This window comes from Mobula birostris, chromosome 2 (genome assembly GCF_030028105.1).
Source record: "Mobula birostris isolate sMobBir1 chromosome 2, sMobBir1.hap1, whole genome shotgun sequence".
NCBI classification, from domain to species: domain Eukaryota; kingdom Metazoa; phylum Chordata; class Chondrichthyes; order Myliobatiformes; family Myliobatidae; genus Mobula; species Mobula birostris.
Window position 1 is genome coordinate 120127689 of NC_092371.1, and position 21430 is coordinate 120149118.

The 21430-nt window shown below is 42.0% G+C and overlaps 1 protein-coding gene across 1 annotated transcript in view; it reads left to right on the forward strand.

Annotated features, from left to right (window-relative positions):
• Nucleotides 1-5747: 5747 nt before the first annotated feature.
• polr1b (RNA polymerase I subunit B) overlaps nucleotides 5748-21430 on the forward strand; it is a 33492-nt gene continuing 17809 nt past the window's right edge. Inside the window, exons 1-7 of the mRNA XM_072247094.1 lie at nucleotides 5748-6062; nucleotides 8962-9129; nucleotides 10168-10314; nucleotides 12187-12319; nucleotides 13974-14110; nucleotides 14800-15023; nucleotides 20962-21133. Of these exons, the coding sequence (XP_072103195.1) occupies nucleotides 5886-6062; nucleotides 8962-9129; nucleotides 10168-10314; nucleotides 12187-12319; nucleotides 13974-14110; nucleotides 14800-15023; nucleotides 20962-21133 (1158 nt within the window). The 5' untranslated portion in view covers nucleotides 5748-5885. The remainder of the gene's footprint in view (nucleotides 6063-8961; nucleotides 9130-10167; nucleotides 10315-12186; nucleotides 12320-13973; nucleotides 14111-14799; nucleotides 15024-20961; nucleotides 21134-21430) is intronic.

A 21430-nucleotide genomic window follows, 5' to 3' on the forward strand; every position in this document is an offset into this window, starting at 1 on the left:
GTAGGCAAGAGTTTGGTTTTTTTGTTTGATGTCCCCTTTCATCAGCAGATCACTGGAAGTAAAGTGAGGGCTGTAGGGTCATAGAAAAGTACAACACAAACAGGCCATTTGGTCCATCTAGTCCATGCTGAGCCATTTAAACTGCCTACTCCCATTGATCTGCACCAGGATCACTACCCCCTGTACCCCTACCATCCATATACATATCCAAACTTATCTTAAGCAGTGAAATTGAGCTCACGTGCACCAGTAGTGCCGGCAGCTCATTCCACACTCTCACGACCCTCTGAGTGAAGAAGTTTCCCCTTATGTTCCCCTTAAACTTTTCACCTTTCACCCTTAACCTATGACCTCAGTGGAAAAAGCCTGCTTGAATTTTACCCTATCTGTGCCCTTCATAATTTTGTATACCTCTATCAATCTTCTACGTTTCAAGGAATAAAGTCCTAACCTATTCAGACTTTCCTTATAAGTCACGTCCTCTAGAGCTGGCAACATCCTTGCAAATTTTCTCTGTACTCTTTCAACCTTATTTGTCTTTCTTGTAAGTAGGTGACCTAACACTGCACACAATACTCCAAATTAGGCCTCACCAGTGTCTTGTACAACATAACTTTCCATCTTCTGTGCTCAATACTTTGAAAGATGAAGGCCAGTATGCCGAAAGCTTCCTTTGGTTTCTCGTGATGCCAGTTTCAATGAATTGTGGACCTGTATTTCCAGATCCCTTTGTTCAACCACACTCCTCAGTGCCCTACCATTCACTGTGTAAGACCTACCCTGATTAAAAGTGGATGTGTGCCTGTCATGCAACACACATCAAAGTTGCTGGTGAACGCAGCAGGCCAGGCAGCATCTCTAGGAAGAGGTGCAGTCGACGTTTCAGGCCAAGACCCTTCGTCAGGACTAACTGAAGGAAGAGTGAGTAAGGGATTTGAAAGTGGGAGGGGGAGACCAGACCAAGTGGCGGACAGAGCATAGGTGTTCAGTAAAGTGGCCTCCCAGTCTGCGTCGGGTCTCGCTCTGTCCGCCAGAGAAAGCAGGATCTCCCAGTAGCCACCCACTTTAATTCCATGTCCCATTCCCATTCTGACATGTCTACCCACGGCCTCCTTTACTGTAAAGATGAAGCCACACTCAGGTTGGAGGAACAACACCTTATATTCCGTCTGGGTAGCCTCCAACCTGATGGCATGAACATCGACTTCTCTAACTTCCGCTAATGCCCCACCTCCCCCTCGTACCCCATCTGTTACTTATTTTTATACACACATTCTTTCTCTCACTCTCCTTTTTCTTCCTCTGTCCCTCTGAATATACCTCTTGCCCATCCTCTGGGTCCCCCACCCCCCCACCTTGTCTTTCTTCCCAGACCTCCTGTCCCATGATCCTCTCGTATCCCCTTTTGCCAATCACCTGTCCAGCTCTTGGCTCCATCCCTCCCCCTCCTGTCTTCTATCATTTTGGATCTCCCCCTCCCCCTCCAACTTTCAAATCCCTTACTCACTCTTCCTTCAGTTAGTCCTGACGAAGGGTCTCGGCCTGAAACGTCAACTGTACCTCTTCCTAGAGATGCTGCCTGGCCTGCTGCATTCACCAGCAACTTTTATGTGTGTTGCTTGAATTTCCAGCATCTGCAGAATTCCTGTTGTGTGCCTGTCATGTTTTTTTTGGGGGGTGGGTTGGAGGATGCTTTGATATCATAAAACCATAAAGATATAGGAGCAGAAGTAGGCCATTTGGCCCATCAAGTCTGCTCCACCATTCAATCATGGGCTGATCTAATCCTTCCAGTCATCCCCACTCCCCTGCCTTCTCCCTATACCCTTTGATGCCCTGACTAATCAAGAACCTATCTATCTCTGCCTTAAATGCACCCAATGACTTGGCCTCCACAGCCGCTTGTGGCAACAAATTCCACAGACTTACCACCCTCTGACTAAAGTAATTTCTCCGCATCTCTGTTCTAAATGGACGTCCTTCAATCCTGAAGTCGTGCCCTCTTGTCCTAGACTACTCTACCATGGAAATAACTTCGTCATATCCCTCCTTTTCCACTCTGTTCCATCAGCTTTCCTATACTGGGATGTGAGCCAGTACCTTGTTCACCACTCCTGAAGATTCAAGAATTATTTATTGTCGTACTTCAGTACACAAGTGTAAAGGAGAACAAAATGATTGTTACTCCGGATCCAATACAGCATTAAAAAGAGCATAATAAAAACAAAAAGCACTACATATAAATATAAGAGTATTCCTATAAAACAGGATGTTCAATTAACTGATATATTCATAGACTGATGTATGCACGTAAAGTGATGCTAGTTGATGTATATGTAGTGGTGCTGAGGTGGGTTGATGGGTGGAGGTAGAGACAGCTTGGGGGAAGTAACTTTTTGAGTCTAGTGGTCCTGGCGTGGCTGTAATGTAGTCTTTTCCCTGATGGGAGTGGGCCAAACAGTCCATAAGCAAGCTGATATTGCTAACTGTTGTCTGACACCTTTCTGTATATGTCTGATGGCGGGTAGGCTGGTGATGTGTTGGGCAGTGTTAATTATCCATTGTAGAGCCCTCCTGTCTGTCACAGTGCAGTCTTCTGTACCGTGTAGTGATGCAGCATGTTAGGATGCTCTCCATTGTGCATCTAGAAAGTTGTAAGCATCGATGTGCACAATCCTCCTCTCTTCGGATCTCGTCTTATTAATAAACGTAATTCCGATGATGCTGGGAATCCAAAGCAACACACGCAAAATGCTGAATAAATGGTCGATGTTTTGGGCCGAGACCCATCTTCGGGACTGGAAAGGAATGGTGAAGATGCCAGGAAAGAATGGAAGGATAGCTGGAAGGTGAAAGGTGAAGCCAGGTGGCTAGAAAAGGTACAGGGCTGGAGAGGAAAGGGTCTGATAGGAGGGGAGAATGGACCATAGGAGAAATGGCCCTACGCAGGTGAGAAGGGGTAAGAGGCCAGAGTGGAGAACAGAAGAGGGGAGGGGGAGGGAACATTTTTTACTGGATGGAGAAAGCGATCTTCATGCCATCAGGTTAGAGGCTACCCAAACAGAATATAAGGTGTTGCTCCTCCACCTGGGTGATCTCATTGTGGCAGAAGAGGAAGCCGTGGACCAACATGTCGGAAATTGGGAATGTGAATCGGAATTAAATATTTGGCCACTGGGAAGTTCCACTTTTTGCGGATGGCGCGGTGGTGCTTGATGAAGGGTCTCACTAATGTAGAGGAGCCCGTATCAAGAGCACCAATTCAATAGATGACCCCAGCAGATTCGCAGGTGAAGTATTGTCTCACCTCGCAGGACTGTTTGGGGCCCTGAATAGAGATGAGGGAGGAGATGAATGGGCAGGTGTAGCTCTTTGACCTCTTTTGATAGAACATGTTTATACTTGTATCATATTTTATGCAGTTTGAGGAGGGTTTCCTTTTTAATGTGTTTTTTTTACCCAAGAAATCCGCGCAGGCTGCTTATGAAGAACACCAGTCAGTTAGCTGCACAAATTATTTTCACTCAAGTGCCTATCAAGTTCTCTCTTGCAGGCTTGGATTGACTGCACCATCCTAGTAGAGAGTTCCAGTTAGACCTGTAATGCGTATGTGAAAGGAGTTGGTACTCACATGCCTTTTATTTTTTTTTAACCTCTTGTGCCTGGTCCTTGGGCTACCTGTGAATGGGAACATGAAACATAGACACAGCCACAGGTATTTCAGATGCCACTTTGCTGAGAACTTGCACTAAGGCCTTCTGTAAATCCTAATTACTGGCCTCCCAATTCCCAAACTGATCTCTGCCTCCTTCGCTGTCAAGGTGAGGCTAAATGCAAACAAATTCACATCATATTTCACCTGGGCCGTCTACAACGCAGCAGAATAAACTTCTAATTGACCAAGTTGAGGTAACCTGCTCCCACTCTGTCCACTCCTCTCTCTCCTTGAGATCTACTCAGGCCCTCACACAACTTACCCCTGCCTAGATCCAGCTCAGTCCTTCAGCCCAACTGGTCAATGCTCACCAAGGTGCTCCATCTAAGCTAGACAGCATTTGGCCCATAAACTTCTAAACCTCTAATATATGTTCAACTGTCTTTTAAACATTTTAATACCTGCTTCATGCACTTCCTCTGGCAGCTTATTCCACATAGATACCATCTTTTTTGTAAAAGCTGCCTCCTGGGTTCCGATTTCCGATTGGTCCTTCCTCTTTAAAGTTACACCCATGCCATTTAGTTCTTGATTCCCCAAGCTCTGAAAAAAGTCTGAGTGCATGCATCCAATCCATGGCCCTTGTGATTTTATACACTTCTATAAGATCACTTCTAAATCTCCTACACTCCAAGGAATCAAGTCCTAATCTGTCTAGCCTCTCCCTGTGACTCAGTTCTTCAAGTCCTGGCAAAGCCATTGTAAATCTTTTCCGCACTCTTTCCAGTCTAGTAACAATATTCCTGAAGCAGAACAACTGAAACTGAACCCAGTACTCCAAGTGCGGCCTCACCAGCATCCTGTACAACCTGACCTCCCAATTTTGTATTCAATGCCCCAATTTATGATGGCCAGTTGCCGAAGGCCTTTTGCACCGCCCTGTCTACACCAGTCCTCATCGAGGGACCAGCTGTGGAAAGAGAGAGCAATTTCAAATTCCTGGGTGTCAACATCTCTGAAGGTCTAGACTGGGCTCGACAGATTGATGCAATTACAAAGCAGTGGTTATATTTCATTAGGAGTTTGAGGAGAATTGGTATGTCACCAATGACACTCGCAAATTTCTACAGACGTATTGTGGAGAGCGTTCTAACTGGTTGCATCACCGTCTGGTACGGAGGAGCCACTGCACAAGACCAGAGAAAGCTGCAGAAACCTGTAAACTCAGCCAGCTCCATCATGCGCACTTTCCTCTCCAGCATTGAGGGCACCTTCAGGAGGTGATGCCTCAAAAAGGCAGCATCCATCATTAAGGACACCCAACAATAAGGACATGACCTCTTCTCATTGCTACCATCGAGGAGGTACAGAACCCTGAAGAAACAAACTCTATATTTCGGGAACAGCTGCTTCCCCTCCACCGTCAACTTCTGAATGGAGAGTGATCCCATGAACACTACTCTTTTCCTCTCCTTTTGCACAACATACTTAATTTAAATTTATATATACACATATGCACATATATACTTAATATGATTCATAGTTTTTATTAATATTTATTGCAATTTACCGCCGCTGCAAAACAACAAATTTCACGACATGCTGTATGCCAGTGATATTAAAACTGATTCTGATATCTGTGACTCCACTTTCTGGGAACCATGTACCTGTACTCCGAGGTCCATCAGTTCTACAACACTCCCTGGACTCTGCTGTTCACTGTGAAAGTCCTTACATTGATTTTACTTTCAACAATTTAACCCTTCCCACTTATACAAATTAAGCCTCAGTTGCCATTCCTTGGCACATTTACACAGTTGATCAAAATCCCCTTGTATTTTTTGGTAATCTTATGTCTTAGAAGAATTCAAATTGGAGTTGGTGGTCATGTGGCAGAATATGTTGCAAGGGAATGTGGTGGCTCTGAGAGTTATAGTAAGATACTGAGCGATAACAGTGAATGGTTTTTCTGCCTGTATTTTATAAACATAAATGTCTACATTTTTCTATGGCTTTGATGGTTCTTTTCATGGACGTGAATGGTTCTATATTTGTGTTTTGTAAATTTGAAAGACACATATATTACAGATAAATTTTAATGATACTCAGAGGAAACAGTGGAAAACCCAGTGGGTTCTCCTATATCGGGTCAACGCATAACTGAGATGGTTGAGCGGAACGATTGTACTGGTTATAGAGCTTCCTCCCGGACCCTTGTCCAGGGACGGACATGGCCGACAAATGGCTGAGCCTGTGCGGGAAGGATAGGTTGGAACCGAGCTTGAAGAACCTGACGGAGTCGGGGGGGCAACGACAACATCAGCATCGAGCCCTGCAGGAGCTGGTCCGGGCCCATGTGGATTCGTTCGACCAGGCAGTGAACGAGGGGCTGACGCGGGCCGTGCAGGTGAGCTGCCTCCGCGCACGTGTCTCCCCGGCGGACTCGTAATAACATCCCTCCTTCCAACCCTCGGGAGCCTTCATCCCCAGCCATCTCCCCGGGAGCTCACCTGTCGGGAAATCACTCTCCCGCAGGGATTATTCATCTCACCTCACCCTCGTCCTTTTCCGGCAATCACCTCTTCACCTTTTCTTCAGCCCCCTCTCCAGAGAATCAGCACACCCCCACCCCTTCGGTCTCTTCTCAAGGAATCTTCACCACCTCTCTCTCCTTTCTGTTTCTTCACGGGGAATTTTCAGCCCCCACCCATCATTCCTCAGGGAAACCACACCATCCCTTCTTTTTCCAGGGAATCTTTTCTTCTCCGTCACTTCCCAGGAAATCCGGACACATCCCGGCGCTTCCCAGGGAATCTGGACCCTTCCCTCCCCGGCGCTTCCCAGGGAATCTGGACCCTTCCCTCCCCAGCGCTTCCCAAGGGACCTTGACCCATCTCTCCCTGGTGCTTCCCCTGTCAGTTCCTAAGGAATCTTTCCCACTTCCACCTGTCAATTCCCAAGGAATCTTCACCGCACTCAAATACTTTTCAGGGATTCTTCACAGCAACACCCTCCCCCCCCCCCCCCACCTCTGTCTCTTCCCAGGGAATCTTGACCCGCTCCCCCTTCTCTTTTCCCTGGGAACCTTCACTCCTTTCCCCGTTGCCTCTTCCCAAAGAATTTTCATTCAGATTCCTCCAACTCTTTCGGGGTAATCTTCAGTCCCCTCTGTGTCTTTCCTTGAATCCTCACCCAGTCCCTTCCATTCTCTTTCAGGGAAGTTCATGTGGACATCAACTCTAGGAAGAAAAAAAGAAAAAAAAAAACTGAGGGAATTTGAGCAGCTGGGGACCAAGTTAAAACACAGAACCTAGAAGCTAATAATCTTTAGATTGTTCCCTGAGCCATATGCAATTGGGCACAGGTTAATGAGATAAGAGATTAAAATGTGTGGCTCAAAGAGTGGTGTGGGACTAGTGGGTTTGAATTCGTGGGACATTGGCACCAGAATTTGGAAGAGAGGAGCTGTTCTGTTGGGACAAGCTCCACCTGAACCATGCTGGGTCCCGTGTACTGGCACATCACATAAATAGAGCTATGGATGGGGCTTTAAAATTAATTGTGGGAGGTTGTGGATTCAACAGCTTGGAAAAGAATGGATAAACCAAATAGGAAGGAAAGTGCGGGAGAGGCTACTGAATTCTCCTGAATGTAGAATAAGACACAACTTAGAAAGGAGTAATAATTTAACTTCAGACAATATGGAGACAAAATTAAGAAAATGGATGGTGAATATAGGATTGGAGGTATTAAATTTGAATGCAAGCAGTCGATGAAATAAGGTAGATGAGCTTGTTGTACAGCTAGAAATTGACAGGTATAATACTGTGGGCATCACAGAGTCATAGGAGCTAAACATCCAAGTATACGGATCTTATCAAAAAAACAGGCAGTTTGTCAGGGTGGGTAGTTTTAGCTTATTTCACCGCCCCACAAACCCTGATTGAACCCTAGCCTAATTATGGGACAATTTACGATGACCAGTTAACCTACTAACTGGTACGTCTTTGGACTGTGGGAGGAAACCAGAGCACCTGGTGGAGACCCACACGGTCATAGGGGAAAATGTACAAGCTCCTTACAGACTGCGGAGGGAATTAAACCCCGGTCAATGGTACTACAAAGCTTTGTGCTAAACACTATGCTACTGTGCTGACCTTCTTATGGTAAAAATGAAATTACATCCTTACAAAGAAATGACATGGGATCAGAATATATTGAAGTCTTCTGGGTAGAGGTAAGAAACTGCAATGGTAAAAAGGCCCAGATGGGAGATGTATATAGACTTCTGAATTTATTTAGTCAGAGGGTGATTCATCTGGAGTTCATTGTCACAAATGGCCATGGAGGCCAAATCATTGGCTATATTTCAAGCAGAGGTTGATGAGTTCTTGATTAGTCAGGGCATCAGAGGTTGGGGGGAAGCAGGAAAGTGGGGTTGAGAGGGATGATAAGTCAGCCATGATCAAGTGGCAAAGATTTGATGGGCCAAGTGGCTAATTCTGCTCCTATGTCTTATGGTTTTATGGAATCTTCACCCTGCATCCCCCTCCTTCCCCAGTCTCTTCCAGATATTCTTCATCATCTTCTCTGTCACCTCCCAGTGTATCTTCACCCTAAACCTCTACTTCTGCAACCCCTCCTTCTAGGAATCTTGACCCTCCCTCTACCCCTCCCACAAGTCTTCACACACTGCCCGTGCTCTCCCCACCGCCCCCCCCCCATTTCCTTCTCAGGTTTTCAGGAGTTTTTCTCCTTCCCCACACGTCACCAGTCACTTTGATTATCTTCTGTAGTTCTCACTTCGAGAATCTTACAATTATCCTAAAAAAAAATCTACCTCTCCCTCCACTCTGTGGATGGGCAGTGAGTGGATTCCAAGCTTGGCATGGGTGAGGATTTTGGAAGCTGGCATGGGCTATAGGTGGATGATTCTGGTACCTCAATGCAGACAGATTCTCGCTGTGGAAAATTAATTTGCAGTCGGTGCAGTTTAAGTACCCATGGTGTTATAAGAGGAGGTGAGTTTTATCGTGGCTAGAGGGTTTAGACCACTCAGACAGCTTTAAAATTAGAGATCTATATCTTTGTAATTTATGTCAGTTACTGTAAAGTCTGCTTTCTATGTCTTTTGAGAATTTTAATTATAATTGCTCTATCATGGACTGCCACGCTTCAAGCTGTTAAAGCCCCAACTTTTGGAATTCCCGGTAGGAGTTTTTATTTAAAATAAAGTGATATTAGTGTACCATAGATTTTTCTTACTTCATTGTTCTGACATATTTGTTTAAACGTGTTTACCATAGGCTATTCGTCCACTAGAGTTCAACTACAAAAATGAACGCATCACCCTGGTGTTTGCCGATGCAGTCATCAGTCCCCCTATGGCTCCTAAAGGCAGCATCTGCCGTGACATGAAAATCTACCCGGCGGAGTGTAGAGGGAGACGGAGTACGTACAAGGGCAAGTTAACAGTAAGTGCTGACCCATAACTTTTAATATAGCTAATGAATTAGTGCAACTGTTCTTTTGTACCAGGTTGAGGATTGTTATAGTCCCATTCATCCACCTCAGTCTAGTTAATATTACTTTTTACTGGTTTAAAAAAAACTGAGGTCCAGTTTTTTTATCTTTACAGTTGGTAATATTATCTGAAAAAAGGTCTTGTGTCCTGTTTGATCTGTAACTCAATCTCCATGTTGTTCAGCTTGTGTTTCTTTATTTTTAAAAATAAAATCATTATTTTTGATGAGTTTCTTATCCTGAGGGCATTAAAATCAAGGTGAAAGGATTGGATCAACATCATGAGTAAGCCATTAATGCAGAGAATGGCATTGCTGAAGCAGCTGGACCTTTAATGATTGATAGATGCTTGTTCATTTTTCTAGTGTTACTTCAGAAGTACTTAAATAGACTGAAATTATATTTATAACATTGCTCTAGTTGCAGGGGTTCCCAACCTGAGGTCCATGGACCCCTTGGTTAATGGTAACGCTCCGTGGCATTAAAGAAGTTGGGAACTGCTGCTCTAGAGCAAAGACTCGCTCGGATATGGTTAGCTGGGAGTCCTCTGTACTTTGCCAAAGCGGCCATCAATCCTTTATTGTGCTACTTACTGAGGACCTTGTCCTGTTTGCAGACATACCTCTGTAGGGGGCAATAATAATCAGTGGTAGAGATTTGGGTGAAGGATCTTTTTCTGTCCATTTGTAATCCAGAAACACAGGAGTTTCATAGCTTTAACTTTTGTCTAAGCTTATGCCGTAATTGTAATATCCAATCCTTCATTGTTATCTATTATTGTTTTGGTATTAACTACATTTTTAGTTGAACTTTACTCAAGATTTATGTTGTGCATTATCTTTCAACTAGAAACTCCAGTAGATGTCATGTAATTGGACATGCTCCTTACTTAATAGTGTTATGATAGTGTCAATAGTAATGTGAAAGTAATCATTTATACATCAAGGAGCTTGTTAATAGCAACTAACTTTTTCCCTTCCATTTTGCAGGCAGATATTAGCTGGTCAGTGAATGGTATACCCAAAGGGATAATTAAACAAAACCTGGGTCTGATCCCTATTATGGTAAAATCAAATCTGTGCAACCTACATGGCCTATCTCCTGAAGATCTCATTAAACATCATGAAGAAGCAGAGGTACTGAATTAATACTTTGAACTGGATTTCTTTCTGGGATGGTTGGGGAAAACATCAATATTGGAAGAAAGGAAAGGAACAAACCATGTTTCATATTAGCACACAGCTAAGGCGACTACTGAGGAATGAAACGGGCTATTCTCCTTAAGATGAACGTAATACATATTGGGAGGAATCAGTACACTTCAGGAATACTATGTGCAGTTTTAGTTTTGTTAGTTAAGGAGGAATATAAATGATTTCAAAGTTCAAAATACATATGTCACCATGTACAACCCTGAAATTAATTTTTTTGCAGGCATACTCAATAAATCCATAATAGAATAATAACCATAATAGGACCAATGAAAGCCTGCACCAACTTGGGCACTCAACCGGTGTGCAAATACAAAAAGAAATTAATATTAATAGTCAATAAGTAAGCCATAAATATCGAGAATGTGAGATGAAGTGTCCTTGAAAGTAAGTCCATAGGTTGTGGGAAGTTGAGTGAAGTTATCCCCTTTGGTTCAAGAGCCTGATAACTATTCCTGACTCTGATGGTGTGCGTCCTGAGGCTCCCGTACCTTCTTTCTGATAGCAGCAGAGAGAAGGGAGCGTGCCCTGGGTGGTGCGGGTTCCTCATGATGGATGCTGCTTTCCTGCGTTATCGCTCTGTGTAGCCATGCTCAGCGGTGGGGAAGGCTTTACCCGAGAGGACTGAGCTGTATCCGTTACTTTTAGTGAGATTTTCCATTCAAGGGCATTGATGTTTCCATACCAGGCTGTAATGCAGCCAGTCACTAGATTAATAGATTAACTAGATAGGTGCACTAGTTGATAGATTTTGAGGAAAGATTATGCCTGTACTCCCTTAAAGAAGAAAAAGAAACTATTCTTATTGAAACTTAATGTGCCGAGGGAGTTTGGTCATGGTAGATATTGTTTGCCTCCTAGTGGGCTTGCCTGGAATTAGGAGATATTGACTTGGGGTAAGAGGTTGATCATAATACTGAGATGAATGGTTTTGAGTGTATGAAGTTCTTTATGCACAGAGATGTGAATGTTAAATTGTTGCTTATTCAAGACAGAGATAGGTTTTTTTAACTAAATGGGAATTCAGAACATGGTCTTCAGAAATAGAATTGAGGCCAAACATCAGATCAGTTGTGATATTGGATAGTAGAACAGTCTTTGAAGTTCATGAGCCCTGCTTATTTTAGTGTTTTTAATTACTCATCTCATGACAACTGGTGTTATGTTTACAGTACTAATTACTGTATTAATGACATTGTAAAAAGTTTTGGAAATTGGTTAATTTGTAAATAGTGGCAAAGAATATCCCAATTCCTTTATGGTGTATTTGTCATTCTATCCACGAAGAACACAAATACTGTCAAAGAATCTTGCTTCACTTGTTCAGTGTGTGAGGTGTATGTAGGGAAAGCACACTCTTGGTTAATTTCACCCACTCTCTCCTTGGCATTATGGGGGCTGCAAAGAAAAGAGCCATCACAGAGGCTGCTGAACGAGCCTCCAGGTGGATGTGGATCAAGAGGTGTGACCTGTGGATAAATGCTGCTGGAACACAAGCCAGGGCATGATAACCCTGGCTGAGTCGCCTGGGTGAAGATATCTGATGTGGAAAGACCTGAAACACCCGGTGACCCCAGGTTACATCACTGATAATGTGTCCCAGTGCATCCTAGGATGCATCTGAGCATCATCATACCACTTGAACATCCAGTACCAGAGAGAAGATACCAGACTTTGATTAGTGTTCAGTCTTGTACTTTCAACTGTAAAATTTAAAGATACATTTATTGAGATCAGTTGACAAATGTGAGATGAGGACAGAACAACAGAAACTGATTTTTATTCTCTCCTCTTTAGGAAATGGGAGGATACTTCATAATAAATGGTATAGAAAAGGTAATCCGGATGCTGATCATGCCACGTCGAAATTTTCCCATTGCTATGGTGAGACCTAAGTGGAAGAGCAGAGGGCCTGGCTACACCCAATATGGTAATATAGTTCTAATGTCCTCTGTATGTAATTTGGGAAAGGGTCACAGGATAGCTTGTGGGAGTGCAGACCCTTTCTGATGTGTATTGTTTTCTTTGTGATCAACTGTAATAGCCATGGTATGGTTGAATGAGATGCAGTCTCCGCTGCTGAAAATGCTGAGAAATGGTTTTAATTGTTGGTTAGTGTGCTTATACAATAGAACTAATGTATGACTGATATATTTTCACAGCTTGTGTTCTCTTGGGATGCAAGTGTTTGTTGGCAAGTACAGTTGTTGCCCATCTTTAGTTGAGCAGATGGTGGTGAGCCACTAACTTACACTTCTGCAGTTCTTCTGGTGAAAGTCTTCCAATAGTTTTGTTGGGTGACAGGTTCCAGAAACTTGACCCGAAAAAATGGCAAGGTATTGTGTTTCTAAATTAAGATGGTTCTCAACATGGAGATAAACTTGTAGGTAGTTATATTTCTAAGCTACTGACCATTACCTTCAAATAATTATTAAATAAAAGGATGAAGTTCTGGATATGCTTGTCAGATCCATGAGGACAGAAAGTGTTCATGTTTTAGTTGCCTTGAAGGTTTCATTATGATTATAAGTGGATACTGATTAGGCTGGGATTGTTTTGCCTGATGCAGAGGAGGCTGAGTGCTGATAGAGGTGTATCAAAATTTCTGGGGGCTAGTGTAGATAGTAAAAAATCTTTTTCCTGTGGTAGGCGTGTCTAAGACAAGGAAGAGTACTTTAGAGATGAGAGGTAGTAGGTTTAGAGGGGATATGTTCTGACACAGATGTGATTGAGAAGCATTTAAGAAATGTCTAGACAAGTACTTGAATTAGCGAGGCATAAAAGAGGTAATGAAGGCAAATGGGATTAATGTAAATGGATAGTGGTTTGAAGTTCTTGTTTTGTGCTGAACAACTCTATGGCTCTATGCGACACAAATGCAGTATCTTGTGCTTGTTGTTTTATTTAGTAGATTATTGTCTCTGCCAAGAATCCACCTGCTGACTTTAACGTAAATTTGCATTGCTTTCAATTTCTGAACTTGCTGCATCAGTATTGATTGTAATGCAACTATATATAGATAGTTACGACCCAGTGCAACTGCACAAACTAAAAAAATTCTTGGTTTTCAGTGTGAACCTCCTTGTACTTAAAGTACAAACGAGAAAATCTGCAGATACTGGAAATCCAAGCCACACACACAAAATGCTGGAGGAACTCAGCAGGCGAGGCAGCATCTATGGAAAAAGGTACAGTCGACGTTTCAGGCCAAGACCCTTCAGCAGTCTTGGCCTGAAATGGCGACTGTACTTATTCCATAGATGCTTCTTGACCTGCTGAGTTCCTCCAGCATTTTGTGTGTGTTGCTTGTAACTAAGTAATTTTGTTAAATAAGGAAAGAACATTTACTGAATCTATTCTTCCAGTGATTGACTAAAATATAATAGTAAGATGTCATTCTTTATTAATTATTTTGACAGTTTGTAATAAGGAGAGGGGTGAGGTTAAGTTGTCCTGGTTGCATTTCATGTTTGTAACGTAAGAATTTAAGGGGAGAAAATAATTTCTGGTAGAGAAGTAGCAATTAATGACAATAATTTGCCAGCATTTTGTAAGAACTACTTTTGTTGGTTTTCTTCTGCCAGGTATCAATATGCACTGTGTGAAGGATGAGCACACAGCAATTAATATGAACCTGCACTATCTGGACAATGGTATGGTGATGCTCAACTTCATTTACCAGAAGGAACTATTCTTTATACCGCTCTGCTTTGCACTTAAGGTGAGATGGAATGTTGTACCGGTTTTGGGTTAGGATTAAACGTGGGCTGACACCTTTATAGGGATGCAACCATATTAAGTTTGGTAGACCAGGGTGTCATTTATATAATGTAAGAATATCAACAAGGCCTTCTGATTCTTAAACTGAATGTGTTGGCACTGTATCAAATCAGCATGATATTATAGGCAACATATAAATGTGACATTATCTCTCATTCTTCTGAACTCCAGAGAATATTGATCTAGTTTGCTTAATCTCCTATTGTAAGACAAGCTCATATGATCACTGTGGTGAACCTTCTGTCATGGATATTTTTTCTTGAGGTGGGGTGAGATGAACTATATACTAGATTCTTACCATGACCAATCTACAGGCAGTAAATCAAACAGGGCCCATGCATTCAATTGAAGGGAATTAATCCTCAGGTAAACCTTATTTGTGGCATTTATGGTAATATAGTGTAAAATATATTTGAATCTGTAAGTGCTTTTAGCCAGTCATTTGTAATAATAGAAGGATCTTTATCTTTGCTTAGACCAGTTCTATCATTGCTTTCTTTTCCAGTTCTTCATTTGGATCGATAACTTGACTCTTCTGTGCACTTGTCAGTCAAGTGTAACCATTTGCATTTGTTTCTTTTTTTATTCCATTCTGAGTTCAATGTAGATTTTCCTGTTTTCTTTTTGCAGGGGTTAGTTGATTTCACAGATTTCCAGATTTATCAGGAGCTGATTAAAGGAAAAGAGAATAACTCCTTCTTCAAGAGTTGCGTGGCACAGATGTTGAGAGTTGTGACGTCAGAGGGGTGCACTACAAAGAAGCAGGTCTTGGATTACCTGGGGCAGAGATTCTGCGTGAAGCTTTACCTGCCAGAGTGGTATACGAACGAGCAAGCTGCAGAATTCCTGTTCGAGTAAGTGGAGCTATTTAAAATTCAAGATTGCTCAATGTCATTTCCTGTATACAAGTATAAGGAGAACAAAATTGTTACTCTGGATCCAATGCAGCACAAGACATCCCCACAAAAAATAAAGAACATACAAATAATAATAAAAAAACAGTAAATATAAGTACGTAAGGTAGCTTAAATACGTAGATTGGTTGTTTGTCCATAAAGTGACTGTAGGCTGTACACAAGGTGACTGACAGGAAATAATAAAATAGAAGTGGAGGTGTTGGTCAGTCTTACTGCTTGGGGAAAGCAACTGTTTTTGAGTTCTGGTGGTCCTGGCCTGGATGCTATGTAGCATCCTCCCTGATTGGATTGGGGCAGACAATCTATGAGTAGGTTGTGTAGGATCTTTCGGGCACCTTTCTGTATATACGTACGTACTTTGTCTTGTTGACATCAAGAAAGAGGTTAACTGCCTGGCACCAGGCCCTGCGCTCTTCCATCTCTTGTCTACAGGCTGTCTCATTGTTGGTGATGAGCCCCACTGCTATTAGGTCGTCAGCGGACTTGATGTGATTGATCGGGTGTTTAGCCGTGCCATCATGTAGCGTGTACAGCACTGGGTTTAGCACACAGCCCTGCATGGCACCAGTGTTGGGGATGATGGGAAGGGTGGAGGAGTTGGGCATCCTGACTATCTGAGGTCTATTTATTAGGAAGTCCAAAACTCAGTTGCATAGTAGTGTATTTAGACCGAGGAGTAGGAGTTTGTTCACCAAGATCTGTGGGACAATAGTGTTGAATGCCGAACTGAAATCCAGAAACCGCATTCCAACATAAGTGTCCTTGTTTTCTAGGTGTGTCAGGGCCAGGTCAATGACTGATGCTCTGAGTGATTCTGGCAGTAAGCATTTTGGTGAGTGTCCAGCGTGGCAGGAATGGAGTTTATGATATGTGCCATTATCAGCCATTCAAAGCTCTTCATCGTGATTGGCATCTGTGTCTCTGGGTGGTAGTCATTTAGTTCTGAAGGTGTAGAGTTCTTTGGTACAGGGATGATCATGGTTGATTTGAAGTATGTGGGGACAGCAGCCTGGATGAGTGAGGTGGTTACATAAGTCTTGTGCTCTTTATTTCTGTGTGACCAGAGATGGAGAAAGACAATGGAACGAAACAGATCCAAATAAATGATGACAGCTTCACGAGGTTAAAAGGAAGTTGGATGAGGGATACTGGCTGCTGGCTGTCTTGTTTCTTCTGGCTGCTACAGTGTGTGTATTTTAAAGTGTGAACGGCTTTTTAGCTGTTTTCTGTTTTCAATCTGGATGGCTATCTTTGACGATCCTGATATACCCATAGTACATCTTGGAATCCTCCTCTATCTTACTTGCCAAGGATATTTCATGTCCCCTTTTCTCCCTCCTAATCCTTAAGTTCTGACCTACACTCTTCCTCAAGTGATTCATACAATTCCAGTTGCCTATATTGTCATATGCTTCTTTATTTTTCCTGATGAAACCTTCAGATTGCAAGACATCTTTATTTTAATTCAAAGATTGAAAGTACATTTATTATCAAAGTATGTATGGAGTATACAACCCTGAGATTCGTCTTCCCACAGACAGCCATGAAACAAAGAAAACTGTGGAACCCGTTCAAAGAAAAACACCAAACCCACACGTTAAAAAAATCACGCAAACAGCATAAAAAAGGGTGAAAAATGCAGAATGTAAAAAGGAGCGGCCAGAAACCAGAAACCCATCATAACGTGAACTATAAAGTCCAAACTACAAACTGTGTCGTTGAAACCTTACCCAGGACCACCACTCCGATACCATCCTCTGGCAATCATATTAAAAAAAAAACTTGCACTGTTTTACATTCACATACTGCACTTTCTCTACCTCTCTGAGATCCTGATGAGAGAAGAAGTGTTGTTCTTTCCAGAGGTTGTTCTTTATTTGTTTGTGGATCGTTGGCAAAGCTACCATTCTTGATTTCCCTCTTATTAAGTTACTTCTAAGCCATTTGAAGAATGCAGCCAAAAGTTGACCTTAAATCGAGATCAGATACTTAATCAGCTGGTGGTTGTCCTTCTCCTTCCTGAAATATAGTTTTGCTTCTTCATCATTCTGAAGTTTGCTAATTTCCTCCTGCAAGCTCTCTGGCTGTTCTTTCACCTTGTAAAGGAATGGGTTAATTATCCTTTCAGGAATTTCCAGATTGTTCAAATCCTTGAATCAGTTCTGAAAATCCTTCTTCAATGAGTGCAGGTATAAACAGTACTCTTTCAAATCACCATCTGTGAAAGAGAGTGCCGTACTTTCCATGCGGGGAAATTGTGAGAACATTCCTCTCCCAATGTTTTGCTTATATATTTCCAATATTCCAATTAAAGTGGACACTGCACTTTTTGCTTGGATTGAATTGAAATTCTCACCCTGCAGTTTCATAATTAGAATGGTCATTTTGGTTGGGTATGCCACATCTCCTCATAGAAGTTCAATCTTGTTTCCCAAGCTCTTGTCGACTTAGAGCAAAAATTCAACCACAGTGTCAAAAAGATCAAAGAAACATTTTAAGCAGCAGCCTTTTGATGGCCAATGCATTTCAGTGTGAAGAAGCATGCTTTCAAACTTTTCATCGTTATCTTGGCATAACTGGCGAAATATTCTGCAATTTAATGGATGAGCTTTAATTTTGTTGATGGCAGATATTACAAGAGTCATGCTTGAAAAAAGTCACTAGCTGAGGATTTTGGCTGCGAGATGTTGATGATGAATTACACAATGGATTGCAAACAGACTTGGAATTTCTTTTCTCATAAATGCCACTAAACCAGCATTGCAACCTGTCGTATATGGTGCTCCATCTGTTGCACAAGAAATCATGTTCCTAATCAGAATACTTATACGCATTTTGAGCTCGGTTGATTCTCGGTTGATATTTGTTTTTAACTTTTTGCAAAAAGAGAATCTCTTCATTTTTAATAAACCATACATATGCCAATAGCAATGCCCTGTTGTCTCGCACAGTTCACTCATCCAGTTGTATCTCTGTGCATAGTTGATACTCAATGCCTTCACTCATTTCATCAATATGATGAGCTACAGAGTTATTACTCAGAGAAATTGGTTTTAAAATACGAGTATCCATTTCGAGAACAATGGTGAGCATTTCTGATACAGCAGGTGTTACTAATCTTTCACCAGTTGTATGAGATTTTCCACACTTTACTATAATTTTGGAAATGTTATAAGAAGCAATAACACCACTATCAAGGTCATTTTCAGCTTTCTTGGCAAATGACTTGAGTGTGCAAAGCTTTTCAAATGCTTCTTTCATCTTCTGGAACTGAGTAATATCATAAGTAGCCTTTTCAGGGTGCCTTTTACGGAAATGTTCCTGCAATCCTGATGGTTTCATGGCTTCATTAGACAGTACAGTATTACAAATAAGACACATGGAGCATCATTGATCTGACAGGAATGGAATAAAATCATACTCCAGGTATGTAACATTATATTGACTCAATATAATGTAGTTTCTGTTTCTTAGCAGGATTAGAATTTAAGGCTTCACAGCCTTTAGACTCAGAGATCGTGCAGTATGTATTTATCCATCTTTAATGGGGCAAAATTAAAGTAAAAAATTAACACAAACTGGGAATGCCTGTCAGATGTTGACGACGTCAGCGAGTTGACACAGATGGAATGGTAGTAGTGGCACACAAAGGAATGGCGAGGCGAAGATGAAGACGATTACAACAGTGAAAATTCCGTTGACAAGGATTCAGATTGGGATCTGAATGTTAGTCAGGACAGAGTTGGTGTTCGGCAAGCTACCTTTATACTATTCCAGTTAGCCCAATTGACCAATCACATAAGGTCTCATAGTCCCCAAAGATGATTCTTGACTGCACGTATGAAGCAGAGGTGGCTTTGAACAGCTTAAAAGGAATCCTCGGGGTTGGCAGGTTCACTGATAGACTTTATTTCACTGTTTGGTTCCGACCAGCTGAGTATTGTTGCGCAACCTCTTTTCTGTTACATCTGTAGAGGAAGTTGAGAGGGTGAACTTGGCTTTCCAACTGTTAAGTTGTATGAACTTGATCTGTGCCGCGAATCAGGGGGAATATTGCTAATTTATTCATCGCCTATAATGTCTGTTTGGTTGGTAAGGTTGGATGAGTTTGCCGAGTTTCAGACACATTGTGACGACAGGTGCTCACCGCCTGCAAAGCTGTGGTCCTTCCTGTGTTCCAGTGCCTCATCCTTGTTCTTGGAAGTGCCTGCTCTACCAGCAGTTGGTCAGGTCTTATGCCTTAAGTTAGGGTGCCGCTTACCACACCCCCCCCCCAAGAATCTTGAATTACCCCCAATAACTATTTCCCCTAACGCCCCCTTAGGCCATGTAACCCCTCTCCTTTTAGGAATCACTGGTTTAGCCTTTCATTCCTTCCACTGTCAGTGTGCAGTGGGTGCAGCGCGTATAATCTGTAAAATGTTTTGTAGTTATTTGTCCAGGGTGAGGCTATTCCAACAGAGCCTCAAGTATGCGACCTCGAGCATGAAAAGGACAAAGGTAGCAGGTTCAATGAAACAGCACCACCTACAGATTCTGCTTTAATCGCACAACACCCTAACTTTGAAATGTATTGCCATTCCTTTATAGTCGTTGGGTCTAAGTCCTGAGTTTCCCCATCTGGTGTGTGTACCTTCAAATGGACTCCAGCAGATCAAGGAAGTGACTCGTCACTATCTTCTCAAGAGAATTACGAATTGACAATATAATGCTTGCTTTGCCTGTCTAGATCATGAAACTGGATTTAAAAAAAGACAAATACTGTTGTAATACAAAATGAGAGGCCCTCTGAAACTGTGATAGCCATGTCATGATTCAAATGAACTTTCATTGATCGATCACCTGTCTGCTCAGTAATATACATTGACATGCTATCCAGCACTACTTCAAACTTACTAACCCACAGATCTTCAAATGCCTTCAAATCTGGCCTCTTGCATATTGTTTATGTTTTAATTGTTCAATGATTGTTTGACGCTGCCTAGACATTGGGCTCTGCATAGGCATTTTTGATACATTCTAAGATTCAAGATTGTTTAATGTCATTTCCAGTAGACACTTGTCAAGTAGAACGAAATAATTATTACTCCAGATCAGAAGCAGTACGAAAAACACATTAAGATAAAGAACACAATGATAAAAAAACAATAAATATAATGACATAAGATAGCTTATATATTAGATTGTTCAGTTCTGTGTAAAAAAAGAAGTCTGAGGCACATATATATAGTAGGGTGCCCAGGGATTTTACACAGTACTATAGTAATTTTATGTACTGCCACACAAAAAAAATAATTCAAGACATATGTGAGTGATGCTGAACCTGATTCTGATATGGGTCCCTATTGTGGTCTGAGAGTGGGAAGGGGGCAAGAAGAGGGTAATCATATTTAGGAAAAGGGGAAGGGAGTGGGAAGCACCAGAGAGACATTCTGGAATGATCAATAACCCAATTGTTTGGAATCAAATGATTTTGCCTGGTGTCTCAGGGCTGGATGTGTCTGCACCCACACCACCCCCTACACCTGGCACTCCTCTGCCACCTGTTCCACATCCCTCATGTGGCACTCTACCCTCGCCATTCCCAATATCCTTCGCTTCCACCAGATTTACAAGCTTGCTCTCCACTCCATATTGACAAATATAATACTTTGTAAAAGTCTTGGGCACCAGAAACTATATGTGTTGAAGACACTTTCACAGTACTGTATATACATAAAAGTGACACTAGGTACAAGAGTGTCTGTGTATAAGGTGACTGACAGGAAGTGATAAAATGGTGGTGGTGGGGTGTTGTGAAATGTAAATATAATGTATCTTTGCTACAGTGAATGCCTACTGTATATAAGATCATGCTGTGCCTGTTTACCCACAGTCACTGCCTGTGTATACACTTGAAGTCAAATGTGGAGAAGTTTTATCTGCTCTGCTTGATGACCCGGAAGTTGTTTGCATTCGCCAAGGGTGAATGTCAGGAAGAGAATCCAGACAGTCTGATAAATCATGAAGTATTGACTCCTGGCCAGCTCTATCTGATGTTTTTGAAGGTTAGTGACTCGGAATGGCTTGGAATATGTATATTATTTGCATATTTTATTTGCATTCTCTTCTTAAAGTCATTACTAATGTAGCTAACAATATTTTTCCTGATTTTAATTTTTGAGTTTGTGAAATATGTTTAATTCTCAGTGGAAAGAAACAAAGCATGACAATTGAAGACATGCTGTCGATTTCCTTGCTAACTTTCAATTCCCTGGCCCTGACCACCTCATTTTCACCATGGATGTCCAGTCCCTATACACTTCTATCCACCATCAAGAAGGCCTTGAAAATCTCTGCTTTCT